General features: G+C 34.1%; 1 protein-coding gene across 1 annotated transcript in view; it reads right to left on the reverse strand.

Moving 5' to 3' along the window:
- LRRK1 (leucine rich repeat kinase 1) overlaps positions 1 to 15642 on the reverse strand; it is a 154223-nt gene that overhangs the window by 86610 nt on the left and 51971 nt on the right. The window contains 2 exon segments of the mRNA XM_074295004.1: positions 1669 to 1840; positions 15081 to 15241. Coding sequence (XP_074151105.1) covers positions 1669 to 1840; positions 15081 to 15241 — 333 coding nt within the window.

The raw sequence follows: 15642 nt of genomic DNA on the forward strand, positions 1-15642 counted from the left end.
ACCCCAGTAAGTTATGGCTTGGCTCAGTCTTCTTTGAGGGGATCCAAACCTCATGGAGTATTGAAACTATTCTATCTTCCACCCAGATTGTATGAAGATAGGGAAAAAATTTGAAAGTAAATCTAGGATGGACCCCAGTAAACAGCTCAAGGAACCATCAGACAGGATCCATCAGATACAGAAATATGGGCACAAAGTCTACCAGTTTGATGTTTTATCACTGTAACTTGTTTGGGAAATTGAAACAACTCTCTCTTTAAAGAAGCAGGGGTGATTGAAAGTGGATCCCTCTAACTTTTTTGTTGGTTCTATTTTGGCTATAAGCAAAAAAGTCACTCCTGGTATTTAGGAGCTAGAATTGGAAGAAGATCTTAGTTCAAATCCTACCTGATACAATTACTAGCTGTGTAATCTTGGGAAAATCATTTAAAAATCTCTCAGCCTCTGTTTACTCATCTGTAAAATGAGACCATAGTAGCACTGACCTTCCAGGGTTGTGGTGAAAATCAAATGAAAATAATATATAAATTGCATATGTAGTGATTTAAAAGGTTAAACACTATGTAAATCTAGTGACAATTTTTACTATTGGGCAACAATATTATTAAAAATGAACAAATCTAAAAGACTTAAGAACTCTGATCTGTGAAATTACCAAATATAATTCTGGAGTTCTAGTAATGAAAAATATTACCCATCTCTTGACTGAGAAAAAGGTTGTGAGCTAAATATGTAGACTAAAATAAATACTTTTGTATATGACCAATGTGAGAATTTGTTTTGTATGCTTGTTACAAGAGTTTGTTTTTTCTTAATCAAGAGGGAGAGAGGTAGGAAGGAGAGAAAAATAAATATTTATTAACTTAAAATTTTAATTTTTAAAAGAAAGTTGTTATGATAAGAAGAAAAACAACAACACCACCAATAAGAACAAGAACAAAGTATAGCAGCAGCAGCATCACCATCATCATTTTGATGATGGTCCCAAATGTGGCTTTCTATCATTGTCACAACAACTTATAACTTTGCACAGCAATTTACAGATACAAAGTACTTTACGCAAGTGATTTCATATTAACCTTAGTCCCTGACTTCTGAGTTTCAATAATAATAGTAGCTAATCTTTATATATTGTTTACTATGAATCAAATTTTTTGAAGATTATTTTACAATTATAATCCTTTTGATATCTACATCATTTATAATAGTCCTCTATTTTTGTGAGTTAATATCAGAAAGGTGACTAAGGTGACTAATTTTGTACTTCATCAAGGAGTTTTCACAAATAAGCTCTTTTTTACTTTTTTATTTATTTATTTATTTTTGCTAAGGCAGTTGGATACCCAAAACTTTCTAATTTGGAAGAGTTAAAAAAAACTACCTAATGATATATGTAACTTGCTAGTGAATAATATCAATAAATATTCATAACTATCCTGTGAGGTTAGTAGCCCAAGTATTTATATCATGACTTTACATATGAAGAAATGGAGATTAGTCTAAAGTATCAGAGTGTGGATTTGAACTCAAGTCATTCCTAATTCCAAGTCCAATATTTTTTTTTCATCATCCTCTGTTGAATGTTCATAGTTGTCCTAGAAATTTGCTGATACATTGGGATGAAAATCTAAGGTATGTCTTATAAATATCTCCTGACCAACAACTTACCCAGTAAGGAATCTAGTAATTCTTTTACAACATCCATGTGTCCAAAATAAGCAGCTACCACAGCTGGATTATCATCATTTGGCTCCGTGGGTAACTCAACAAATTTTTCTTTGAGAAGGTATCTCACTGCTTCTAGATCTCCATAGGCTGCTGTGATGCTCAAAAGTTGGTACTAGGGAGAACATAAAGAGACCCAAACATAATTTTCCTTCTTAAAATTTTGAGGTTATTTAAAAATATTTAACAAACTGAATGATGACAATAAACCAAGAAATAAGCTGATAATGGTGGTCAAGGATCTGGCAAGGTTTTGAGAAAAGTATCGAATGTGGTTTGAAATCTACTATCCTAGAAAAATTTGTCTCCTGGAAGGAAGCTACAACCCAAACCTCTCATTTTTCAGATTAAAAAAACCAAGAATGGGGATTTGGTTCAAGGTTTCAAAAGAAATAAAACAATTAAGACTGGAACCCAGTGCTCTTTCCCACTATTCTCTGCCTAGAAAAAAAGCATTGGATTTGGAGTGAGAGCACCTAAGTTCACATCTTAAGGTTTTATTTCTTCACATAAACTTTAAGATCTCTTCTAGATCTAAATCCTATAATCCTGATTTTGTGATCCAAGGGAAATCAGCTGTAAAGACATCAGTAAGGATTTATATTTTGCAGTTATATGAAATATTTTGATATATTATTAATTTGATTCACTTCAACATATATTTATTAAGGACTTACTTCAAGAAGAATGAAATAGTAAATGATAATTTAGAAGATTAAATAACATTAGTTTCCATCCTCATAGAACTTAAAATCTAGTGAAAATTTGTAATGTCAGTGGACCTGACTCCTAAGCCAGACTAAAAGCAGAAGCTCTTCATTCAGTCTTTTTCCTTAGCTACATAATTAAGTCCCATAACTTATAGAATTAAATTGCCACATTAAAAGGATTCTGAGTTCAGTCAATCATGAATGGACACAGCAGTTTTCTGCAGTACAAGTATCTTGAAAGCAAGCAAGTTACCAATCACTCGTTTCTCTTAATTTATTATGTCACACAAATCTATTCTAAATCTTATCTAAATTTGTTTCTGAAAGGTAGATGACAATAGTATTTACTGGTTGCTTCCTCTTTCTCTTCCCAAGGAACACAGCAGAAATCAAAATTCCCCTTTTGTGGGTCTTAAGATAATGGAAATTCCCTCAGTTTAGACAAGATTATTGGTCCAGCATAAGTCTAAAAATGTGAGAGAAAAGTTTGATCCTATGTATGTAAACTAGGTGGCCCTTATTTGGTTTTGTTTAGGGTGTGCTAGAAGAATTTTCATCTTAATTTTTTAAAATCCCCTAATACTAATCACTGTTGCCTGGAATCTCACCGATAGAGTTTTCAACCATTTAATTTTGTTCTCTAAGAAAATACAAATACCACCCCCCTAAAGATTTACACATTATTCTTTCCAAGTATTTTATTCTTTAGTAATAATGAAGTTATAAGATTGATTCCTAAGAACAGTAGTATAGGGACTAAGTTTGAGAACTGGGAGTCCAGAAGCTGGAGGAGAAAGAATAAAAAAAATAGAGGTTCCATCATGCTCATTTTTTTGACCTCTCAGTGATAACTCTCTTCTCATTGATGTTCATTACTCTTCAAATATCTGTTATATCACTTTGTATTGTTTTTCATCTTACTTATATGATTTATTCTCAGTTTGCTTTGTTGGATCTTTATTAGTGCATTTTATTTCATTTGGTGACCTCATCAGTTTTCTTAATTTTAACAATCATCTTTGTGCAAATGACTTTGAGATTTACTTCTCCACTCACCTCACAATTCACATTTCCAATTATCTATTCGATATCTCAAATTAGATGTCCCACAGACATTTTAAACTCAACATGTCCAAAACTGAATTTATTACTTTTCCTCCTAAACTATATTTCTTTCTAAACTTTCCTACTATTACCCAGTACCCCATCATCCTCCCAGACTTCCAGCTTTAAAGCTTAGGTGGCATCTTTGAATCTTCCTTCTTATCTTATCTCCCATATCCAATCTGTTGCCAAGGTCCATAATTTTTTACCTTCAAAAATATGTTTCCTTCTGGCTATTACACTCTCTGGATTATTTCCTTTTCTACTGATTAGTCTTTCTGCCTCATTTCTCCCCATTTTAATCCATGCTTCACTCTGTTGACAGATTAATCTCCCTAAAATTAATGTTTGACTATGCACTCTTTGCAGATGATATGATGGTATACTTAGAGAACCCCAAAGACTCTGCTAAAAAGCTATTAGAAATAATTCAGAACTTTAGCAAAGTTGCAGGATACAAAATAAATCCACATAAATCCTCAGCATTTTTATACATTATCAACACAATCCAACAGCAAAAGATACAAAGAGAAATTCCATTCAAAATAACGGTCGATAGTATAAAATATTTGGGAATATATCTACCAAAGGAAAGTCAGGAATTATATGAGCAAAATTACAGAACACTTGCCACAAAAATAAAGTCAGATTTAAATAATTGGAAAGACTTAAGTGCTCTTGGATAGGCCGAGCTAATATAATCAAGATGACAATACTCCCTAAACTAATCTATTTATTTAATGCTATACCAATCAGACTCCCAAGAAACTATTTTAATGACCTAGAAAAAATAACAACAGAATTCATATGGAAGAACAAAAGGTCGAGAATTTCAAGGGAAGTAATGAAAAAAAAATCAAATGAAGGTGGTCTAGTTGTACCTGATCTAGAACTATATTATAAAGCAGCAGTCACCAAAACCATTTGGTATTGGCTAAGAAATAGACTAGTTGATCAGTGGAATAGGTTAGGTTCACAGGGCAAGATAGTGAATAAAAATAGCAATCTAATGTTTGACAAACACAAAGATCCTAACTTTTGGGATAAGAATTCATTATTTGACAAAAACTGCTGAGAAAACTGGAAATTAGTGTGGCAGAAACTAGGCATGGACCCACACTTAACACCACATACTAAGATAAAATCAAAATGGGTCCAAGATTTAGGCATAAAGAATGAGATCATAAATAAATTAGAGGAACATGGGATAGTTTACCTCTCAGACTTGTGGAGGAGGAAGGAATTTGTGACCAAAGGAGAACTAGAGATGATTATTGATCACAAAATAGAAAATTTTGATTACATCAAATTAAAAAGCTTTTGTACAAACAAAACTAATGCAAACACGATTAGAAGAGAAGTAACAAATTGGGAAAACATTTTTACACTTAAAAGTTCTGATAAAGGCCTCATCTCCAAAATATATAGAGAATTGACTGTAATTTATAAGAAATCAAGCCATTCTCCAATTGATAAATGGTCAAAGGATGTGAACAGACAATTTTCAGATGATGAAATTGAAACTATTTCCACTCATATGAAAGAGTATTCCAAATCACTATTGATCAGAGAAATGCAAATTAAGACAACTCTGAGATACCACTACACACCTGTCAGATTGGCTAAGATGACAGGAACAAATAATGATGAATGTTGGCAGGGCTGTGGGAAAACTGGGACCCTAATACATTGTTGGTGGAGTTGTGAAAGAATCCAGCCATTCTGGAGAGCAATCTGGAATTATGCCCCAAAAGTTATCAAATTGTGCATACCCTTTGATCCAGCAGTGCTACTACTGGGCTTATATCCCAGAGAAATACTAAAGAGTGGAAAGGGACCTGTATGTGCCAAAAAAGTTTGTGGCAGCCCTTTTTGTAGTGGCTAGAAACTGGAAAATGAATGGATGTCCATCAATTGGAGAATGGTTGGGTAAACTATGGTATATGAAGGTTATGGAATATTATTTTTCTGTAAGAAATGACCAACAGGATGAATACAGAGAGGCTTGGAGAGACTTACATCAACTGATACTGAGTGAAATGAGCAGAACTAGGAGATCATTATATACTTCAACAATGATACTGTATGAGGATGTATTCTGATGGAAGTGGATATCTTCAACATAGAGAAGAGCTAATCCAATTCCAATTGATCAATGATGGACAGAATCAGCTACACCCAGAAAAGGAACACTGGGAAATGAGTGTAAACTGTTAGCATTTTTTATTTTTCTCCCCAGGTTATTTTTACCTTCCTAATCCAATGCTTCTTTTGCCACAACAACAACAACAACAACAAAATTCGGTTCTGCACATATATATTGTACTTAGGATATACTATAACATATTTAAAATGTATGGGAATGCCTGCCATTTAGGGGAGGTGTTGGAGGGAAGGAGGGGGAAAATTTGGAACAAAAGGGAGTACACGGGATAATGTTGTAAAAAATTACCTATGCATATGTACTGTCAAAAATGTTATAATTATAAAATTAATTAAAAATGTTTGACTATATCAATCTCCATTAAACCAACTCCAATAGTTCCCTGTCATCACCAGAATCAAACACGAAATTTTCTGTCTGGCATTCAAAAGCCTTTACAACCTAGCTCCTGCCTACAGGAGTATTACAGTATTCTTAAACCTTGCTTCCCAACACATATTCTTTGATTCAGTGACACTGGTCTTCTTCTCATTTCTCAAACAAAAATCAGACACTCTATTTTTTGGCTCTGGGCATTTTTTACTGGTTGTTCCTCATGCTTGGAATACCTTCCTCTTCATCCCTTCCTCATATCTTCCTCTAAATCCTAGGTAAAATCCTGTCTTTTATTAGAAGCTTTTCCTGATCCTTCTTGATGCTAGTGCTTCCTTGCGTTGATTATTTTCAATCTACCTGGCATAAATATATTTTAACTTGATAGTATTTTATTTCTCCAATGACATGTAAAAATAGTTTCAATAGTCATTTTTCTAAGATTTGATTTTCAAGTTTTTTCTCCCTCCTTCTTGTATCACCCACCTTCCCAAGACATCAAGCAATCTAATATAGGCTATCTGCGTATGATCATTTTAAACATATTTCTATGTTAGCTATGTTATGAAGGAAAAATCTGAACAAAAGGGGAAAACCATGAGAAAGTAAAAACAAACAACTAAAAGGTGGAAATATACATTTTAATCTGTATTCAATATCCATAATCCTCTCTCTGGATACAATTGGCATTTTCCATACCAAGTGTTGGAAATGTCTTGGATCACTTTATTCTTGAAAAAAGTTAAGTCTATCATAGTTGATCATCATACAATCTTCCTGTTGCTACATACAATGCTCACTTTACTCAGCATCAGTTCACATAAGTCTTCTCTGGCTTTTCAGACATCACCCTGTTCATCATTTCTTACAGAACAATAATGTTACATTACATTCATATACTTATTCATCCATTTTTCAATTGATGGGCATCCAACCAATTTCCACTTCCTTGCTATGTATAAATATCTTGCTTGTATATGGTTGTTTTCTTGTTTCCCTAGTAGACTGAACTCCTTGAGAGCAGAAACTGTCTTTCTTGTATCCCCAGTACTTAGCACAGTGACTGACAAATGTTAAGTGATTAATAAATTCTTATTAATAGATTGGCTAAATTGAAGAGAAAATTGGCCAGTTTTACACTTTTCCCTGAGCCATTCCTAGTAAAAGAAGAGGAATGCTTTTGGTAGATCTTACTACTGAACCTAACTCTCTACTTACAAGCTATCAAATCCAGATTCATAAGAGGACCTCAGAGAGCAGTAAAAGCAAAATTCAGCTGGGATGAATTTTGTTACTATTGTTAGCTCTAAAAGCAACAAAGAATCACAAAATTTCAGAATAGAAAATGATCTTGTTGAAAAAGATTCTTCAATGTAATACATCTCATAGATGATTATCCAGAGTTTTTGCTTTAAATTTTTTATTCTGAACCTAACCAAACCAAAATGAGCATTTCTATACACATGATAGAACAAAAATTGCATTAAATTGTAAATCTCTATTATGTATCACCTGATTTTCCTTTTAAGCATGTGATAAATTCAACACAGAATTTTCAAAAACATCCTGTTTGTTTCCTTCTGGACGTTTTTCTCTCCTCCACTTTAGATGCTTCTCTTTTCTTCTCTCTACAAAAAGAGAACTTTCTTTTTCCCTTTAATTTTTCTTTCTTTCTTCCTTTTCCTTCCTTCCTTCACTCTCTCCTTTCTTTTTCTCTTCCTCCTTCCCTCCTTTCTTCTTTCTTTTCTTCTTTCCTTCTTTCCTTCCTTCCTTGGGACAAAGTTATTGCTAGCTTCCTACCCAACTTTTTTCAATTGAAAAAAGAAAGAAAAGGGAAAAAATGCCTTGTAACAATATGCAGAGTTAGCATAACAAATACCCATTTTGGTATGTTTGCAAATATATGCCTTATTCTTCACTTTCAGTTCATTATCAATCTTCTGAAATTATGAATAAATGTGGTTTAAAAATTATTCCCCTGTAAGGAAGGGACCCACATGTGCAAAAATGTTTGTGGCAGCCATTTTTGTAGTAGCAAGAAAATGGAAACTGAATAAATGCCCATCAGTTGGAGAATGGCTGAATAAGTTATAGTATATGAATGTTGTGGAATATTATTGTTCTGTAAGAAAAGGCCAACAGGATGATTTTTTCAGAGAAGCCTGAAGAGACTGATGCTGATGCTAAGTGAAATGAGCAGAATCAGGAGATCATTATACACAGCAACAGCAAGATTATACAATGATCAATTCTGATGAACATGGCTCTCTTCAACAATGAGATGATTCAGACCAGTTCCAATGATCTTGTGATGAAGAGAGCCATCTACATCCCAAGAGAGGACTGTGGGAACTGAGTGTGGTTCACAACATAACATTTGCTCTCTTTTTGTTGTTGTTTGCTTGCATTTTATTTTCTTTCTCATTTTTCCTATTTGATTTAATTTTTCTTGTACAGCAAGATAACCATATAAATATGTATGAATATATTGGATTTAACATATATTTCTATCATGTTTAACATATATTGGATTACTTGCCATCTAGGGGAGGGGATAAGAGAAGGGAAATTGGAACACAAGCTTTTGCAAGGGTTAATGTTGAAAAATTATCCATGCATATGTTTCAAAAATAAAAGGCTTTAATTAAAAAATTATTCCCCTGTGGTTAGTATAGTGAAAAGGCTCTGAATTTGGCTAGATTGGTCTTCTGATTGTATAAATGTATTTGGGGAAGAGGGAAGTCCTTTAATCCCATTTTTTTTACTGGTGAATTTGAGTCTCACAAATCTTGGTGCAGTTATTTTTTTTAATGAAGGTTCAAAAAAAAGTGCTAAGTTTTGAGTTGTGGCGGAACTAGGCTCTATAATTGCATGACTTTGTGGGCAAGCCACTTGACAAAATCTGGGTCTCTTTCCTCATCTAAAATAAGAAGGCTAGACTAGGTAGCCTCTAAAGATTCTTTCTAAATTTAAATGACTAATTTGATGACTTTAAATCTCATATAATCCAAACACATTAAATGTTCTTTATACCATTTTTTTCTGATTCTCCATCTTGGACAAAAAAGATAGATAGTTTGCAGTGCTCCTCCAAAATTAAAAAGGATGTATTTTAATCATCTCTGAAAAGCTCAGCAAGTTTAACACCTTCAATTTCTAAATAAAGAGATTAGGTCAGTCAAACAGTGGATTTCTTCATCTGTTCCATTTTCCATCAGACCTATTAAGATGTTATTTCTGATGACTTTTTTCTTTTACTGAGGGCAAGAGTATAGTTAAAGGCAAGAGTGTATCGGTTCTATACAGTTAAATGGCACCAAATGGTTGCTGTCCTGCCACCTGCATTATAGATAGAGAATTTAAAAACAAAATAAAATGTTTCATAGGGAGTGGAGTAGGAAATGAGATCACTAAATCTTAGGAGCAAAAATAGCCATGTTTATTCCAAGTGATATATTAATATAACTGTAAAAACAACATAATTTGCATTCTGCCTAAAGCAGGACCCAGTAGTCCTCTAATTTATGACCTAAATTCCAGGAAAGCACTTGCATTAGCTGAGATGCTATTGTAATTGATTAAATGGTTCACCACATGCAACAACTAGCAGTCTAGACCATTGATGATTCAGTGTTTAAAAGGTGGATTCTCTAAAGGTGGTAAGTAATATCATAATAGATTATGAAGGCAGGAGAAATGGAAGAATAAATGGATTGTAGCTTCAGGTGGATTCTGTGTGTCTGCCTGAGAAATTTCCACAGATCTCTAACCTAGAATGGGCGGTCTTGAAATTTAATAAATTCTAGTCTTATAGAGCCAATTGAGATTATGTTTATCTTCATGATCTAGTAGTGAACTTTACTTCTATCTGGGTAATTTCTCTCCCTCTCTCTTCTCCCTCTCTCTGCCTCTGTCTGTATGTATGGCTGTCTGTCTCTTGTGTATATTTTCAAAATATATACAAAGATAGTTTTCAATATTCACCCTTGCAAAACTTTCTGTTCCAATTTTTTCTCTGTCCCTTCCCTCCCCTCTTCCTCTAGACATCTCTCTCTCTCTTAAGTCAGCACAGAGAACACTTCCAAATGAATCTGGCAAATTTTCTGTCTTTTTTTCTTTGTCAAGAAGTCTTTGTTAAATAAATTTACTTCTCAAATAGTGGTGAGAAATTAAAACCAAAGTTGCTGCATTGATTACCTTATATTGAGATATAGTTGATATTCCCCCATAATCTGTCTCCAGCTTTCATTTCTGAAGTAATTCGTGTCATTTCCCTTCAAATTCTTAATGGTTCACTCAACTAATCTACTTAATTTTCACCAAACTCAGCATCCCATCATTTTCTTTGTTTATGTCTTCATATAGACTAACTCCTACATCTGGTCAACACTTCCTCCCTTCCACCTTTTCTTCAATGCTCAGTTGAGATATCACCTCCTCTATGATGCCTTTCTTAATTGCCCTAATAGTTAATATTATTTTCTACTTCAAATAATTTGATATTTATGCAATGGGGCCTTCACTCCTCCCACTTCCACCCACAATAACAGGATGAATCTACAGAGTGGTAGCTGATATTATATTCAATGTTTTATGGGAAACCTTGTCAAGTTCTACATTCTTAGTGTTATAGCACCTGAGCTCCCACTTGCAAACTTGCAAACTTCTAATTTACAGATCAGCCCACTGACTCAATTAACTTTTAACAAAGACCTGAGCAAAATGCAAAAGCAAGAATAATAACAAAACATATTATTTCATCCATAAATGTGGGGGATACCAGCCCCCCAGAATCCATGCAGAAAAGGGACAGAGACTTTAAAAATACTATGGTAGTAAGGGACACATGCAAAGAACACATATTGGTCAAGGCAATTCACAACTTTGGAATGATGGCTCTTGCTGTTCATTTTCTTTAATTGGACTGTCATCACAAAGTCTGTTAATGAGTGTGGTATCTGTGTTAACTATCTGGTTTTACAGGTTCGGGGAGGTGGGAAGTAGAAGTGGTCAATAATAGCTTCCACTTTTAGCATCACCCTGTTCTGTACCAAGCAGTCCCTTTTCCATCTTAAACTTTCCCAGTTTTTTCAATTGATCCACTAGTTCAACAGTTTGAAGGCTTGAGCTTAAATCCCACTTCTGATAATGCACTTCCTTTTTAAAAAACCATGTAAATTGTATTTCTATTTTGTTAAATATTTCCCAGTTATATTTTTAAACATTCATTTTAAAATTTTTGATCTCTTAATTCTCTCATTCCCTATAAATTCTTCCTCCCTTGGTCCCCCACCCATTGAGAAGGCAAGGTAGAGGATGCCCTGATAATACACTTTATTTGTTGCTCCCCTTTCCTCCCCTTTTTGGAAACTGCCCCTTTTCTCATCCTCTATACATCTCAGATTTTCCATCATCATTAGAAATACCAGACAGTGGCTTAATAATCATGTCTATGAGTTCTTTAAATACCCAAGAATGTAAAAGTCATTTGGGATGAGTGACATTAATTCAAAGGCAGCTAGATGTTTATCTGCAATTTCCTTACTACTCTGACATATCAACTCCCTCTTAATCATTTTGCTTTTGAATCCAAATATCATTTGCTGTGTCAGAGAAAACAGAAGCAAAGTTAAGAATAGAGCAGTTCTACCTGTTTCATCATATTATCATCATCCCATTCTTTGGCTAAGCAGGAGATCTATCCCTAACTTGGATTCTCTTTTTTCCCGCAATATAATTTATCCCCTTCCCCAACTGGTCCTTTTTGATATCCTTATCTTATGCCTGTCTTTCTTCCTCTGCTTCAGTTCATTGTAGGTATATAATAGATGCTTATTGACTGACTGACTCTTCCTACAGAATTTTAGGCTATCATAGATTGATTCTACTTGATCTTTCTTAACCCTTTGAAATCCGTTTCCTCAGAATATAAGATTCATATGAGTCTATTCCCATTTTTCTTCTCTTTCACAAACTTCAAGATGGTAATTAACTCTCCCTTCAAGCTCCTCACTTCTTTCCAGCAATCAGTTCTTTCTTAATGGAAATAAAGGGCTCTAGAATAAAATTTCCCTTTGTTTTGTCACATTTTGAAGAAGCAAGTCAAGTCAAGAAATTATGTTAGGTATGCTTTCGGCCAAGAGAAAATTATTATACTACTGGTTCAATTACAGGTTTGAGATTGGTTTCCCCAAATCTTCATATGGATTTGCCTCAGCTGATCTTTACCCCAGATGCTCACCACTACTAATTCCTTCCAGTTGCTAAATACAGCTTCTTAATATACTCAGTTACTGAGTTCTGCCTTTTATCTATCCTGTTTACTTTGAAGAAGTTGTACCTTTCCAAAGCCATCTTCCAGTAATGAATCTCATTCTGCTTTTAATATCTATGAGTTCAAATTTGCTCTCTTGTATTATCCATGGAAAGTTTTACTCTTGGATCCCTTCTGTTTGGCTTTGTTTCCTCTGCATGTCATTCTTTTACCTTTCAACTTCCTGACACAATCAAGATTCCACTATCTGTCTCTTGAGATGCCTTTATCACTATTTTCACTCTGAAGTTCTTTATCATGAATAAGGTCTTCAATCCTCTCTCCTCAATGCATATGCATATTCCATAAGAGCAAACAATAAGAATTATTTCTCTTTTCATCCCCAGCACCTTACTTTTTAAAGAAGACACTTTTGTTTTTTCATATGGTGCAGAGAAGGAAGATATGTGTGTTTGCGTGTATGTTTGTTGAGTAAAGACTTCTTGAACATGGCAGCAATATAAAGCCCTCATACACATTGTTGGTACATTTTTTAGTCTATGTTCTTATACCACCCAGAAGAATGTAAATTCCTTGGAGGAAGAGCTATTTTCTTTCTATCTTTATATTCCTACCCATCGCACAATATATGAAATGAGCTTTTAATACATGATTAATTAAGTTGAATACTCACTCATTGTTACAGTTCAAAGTGTCACTTTTGAGTAAATCAAAGACCTGAAATGAGTACATTTTAGGACTCAGGCCAGGCTCCTCACTGTGCTCAAAAGGACTCTACCTGAGTAGACTGCATGCTATATACATTGGCACCAGGATGCTTTTCTCTTGTGTCTCCTTGTGCTTCACAAATCTAAAGTCTTATCCTTCTATTAAGTAATAAGTCCTCTATAGAATCTTTCTTGACTGTCCCTAGTGTAGTAAAAATAATGGTGTAGTCAAATAATAATAAATAAAATATTATATATTATAATTACATAAAATAAAGTAGTAAAAAATAATCTTCAACCACTATAGCCTTTATTGTTTATCCCTTCCATCAGCATATCAGATCGTACCATGTAGTATATAATTTCTTATGCATGCCTTTCCAACAGAAAGGCTAGTCTGTATGTCCCATGAAGACAGGAAATATAATTTATTCATCATTTTATCACTGACATCTAATACAATGCCTTATACCAGGTAGGTACATAAAAATTCTCACTGTTTATGATCAATATTTTAATGAGAATAGTCAATGAGAGGATGAATGTGAGTTAGCATGATCCTAGGACTGAGATGTAGGAGAGAAAATGAGAATTTTTTTCTAAATTTTTTCTTTCTTTTTTGGTTAGATCTGTCTTATTCTGCCTTCCTTATAAACTATTCCTGAATTGCCTTCTGCTGTCTATTCAATCTCTTTCTCTCTAACTTGTTCTATAATTGAGAAACTTTTTAAAAAGCAAATTGGTAGAGGCAGCATGATATAATGGGAAGAGAGTTACTGTGGAGTCAGTAAGACTTGGGCTCAACCACTACCTGGGATACATATTGGCTCTATGACCCTAGCAGGTGTCTTAGTCCTTCAATATCTCCAAGCAACTCTCACAATAATAAGTAGCACAGCAGGTATTGGTATGCTTTCCTGAGAGTTCCTTATTACTATGAAATCAGGTCAAGAATAAAAATGCAAATGAATCAACTTCTCTCCCCCCCCAAAAATCCCCCACCACTAATCCAGTTAAAGTGAGTTGAACTACCCAAATAAGTCACTAGAACAAATTATATAATGACTAAATAATTTCTTATAAAAATTATTCATCTATTATTCCCAAGAAGATTTTTGAAGATAATTTGTTGGGTATTAAAATAAAGTGGGGAAAGTTAATTATATCAAATTCATTTCTCATCTTTCATATGTGAAACATATACTTATAAATGCAAGGAAAGAACCTGGATATAACCTATTTTGTGGGCAAGCAGCCCATGAACTTTGAATGTGACTACCAAGATGAGCTTGATCTCCATTTTAAAATTTTCCCAAGGGATAATGACTTTTCAAAATTGTGCCAAACCAGTAGCATCAATCCCATCCAGCTTTCTATTTATGTACGTATTTGCTATGCATTTCAGATCTAAAGCATGCTCCAAAACAGGGGTGTCAAACTCAAAAAGAAATAGGTTCTTGCAGACCACTTATTAACTTTAAAAACTTTAAATTAACATTACCTACGTTGTATTGTATTTTTAATTGATTTTGGTAAAGATTTTCCAATTACATTTTAACCTGGTTCTCGGTATATTAGGAAGTTTGTACTTCTGAACTAAAGCTAATGCTGACATTTGATAATTCTGCCCTCCCAGAAGAACACAATTCTCCTGACCATTAAAGTGGAAGTTCAAAGTAGCTTAAGCAATCCAACCAATGCTTTCACTCTTTAAAGCATATTGTGAAATCATGAGGCTTAAAATTAACTCAACTAAAAAAAAGTCAACAGATGGAGAGACTGCCTCTGTTATAACCAACGGTTCACTATCTTGTGAAGAACTAAATTTTATTTCAAAGTGCATCATCCTGGTCATCTTTCTGACAGTAGAACAGGACTGAACCTTTGGTGGTGATCCTAATCCTTTCCACAAATTCTCTCTCCACAACTCACAAAAAGCATTATGATAATCAAAAGAATTAGTAAGCATCTTTCAAATCAAACATTGAATTTCCAAATTTAAGAACACGTAGCATTCACCCTACCTTTTCCAGATGTGATATGCTTTCTTCAAATACTTTAACCAGCTCTTGGACTTTACTGGTTTTTTCCTTTTTGTATGCTGCCTGAATGCTTTCTATCATAGGGGATTGGTCTATGGAGACGTTGCCCAGGGTGGACTGTTTGCTGCCCATGTCCACGGAACCTGTGATAAAAAAAGAACAAAGAAATGTTCATCATCACTGCAGACTCTGCACTAGTGAATCATAGCAGAGGAAAAGCAAAGGGAGAATCTTAGTTATGTAATTTTTTGTGCATTAAAAATTAAGTTGGAACAATCGTATATGTTTCCTGTCACTAAGATATTGTACGTGAAACCAATTTATTTTCATCAGGGATTTGTTTTTAGACGGTGATGACTTCCTTTATGTTCCTTTATCACACTGGAGGTGATTTCCAAAGGGAGGTTCCTTAGTAACTAAAAGACCAGAAGATGCTGCAGCTGAATTCTGATTCACTGAAGGCATTTAGCAGCCAAAAGCAGCTCTGTAAATATATAGACAAGAATGCCACCTGGAGTAGTTCTGAGGAACTGAATTGGCCATA

The sequence above is a fragment of the Sminthopsis crassicaudata genome, chromosome 2, assembly GCF_048593235.1.
Source record: "Sminthopsis crassicaudata isolate SCR6 chromosome 2, ASM4859323v1, whole genome shotgun sequence".
Taxonomy (NCBI): Eukaryota; Metazoa; Chordata; class Mammalia; order Dasyuromorphia; family Dasyuridae; genus Sminthopsis; species Sminthopsis crassicaudata.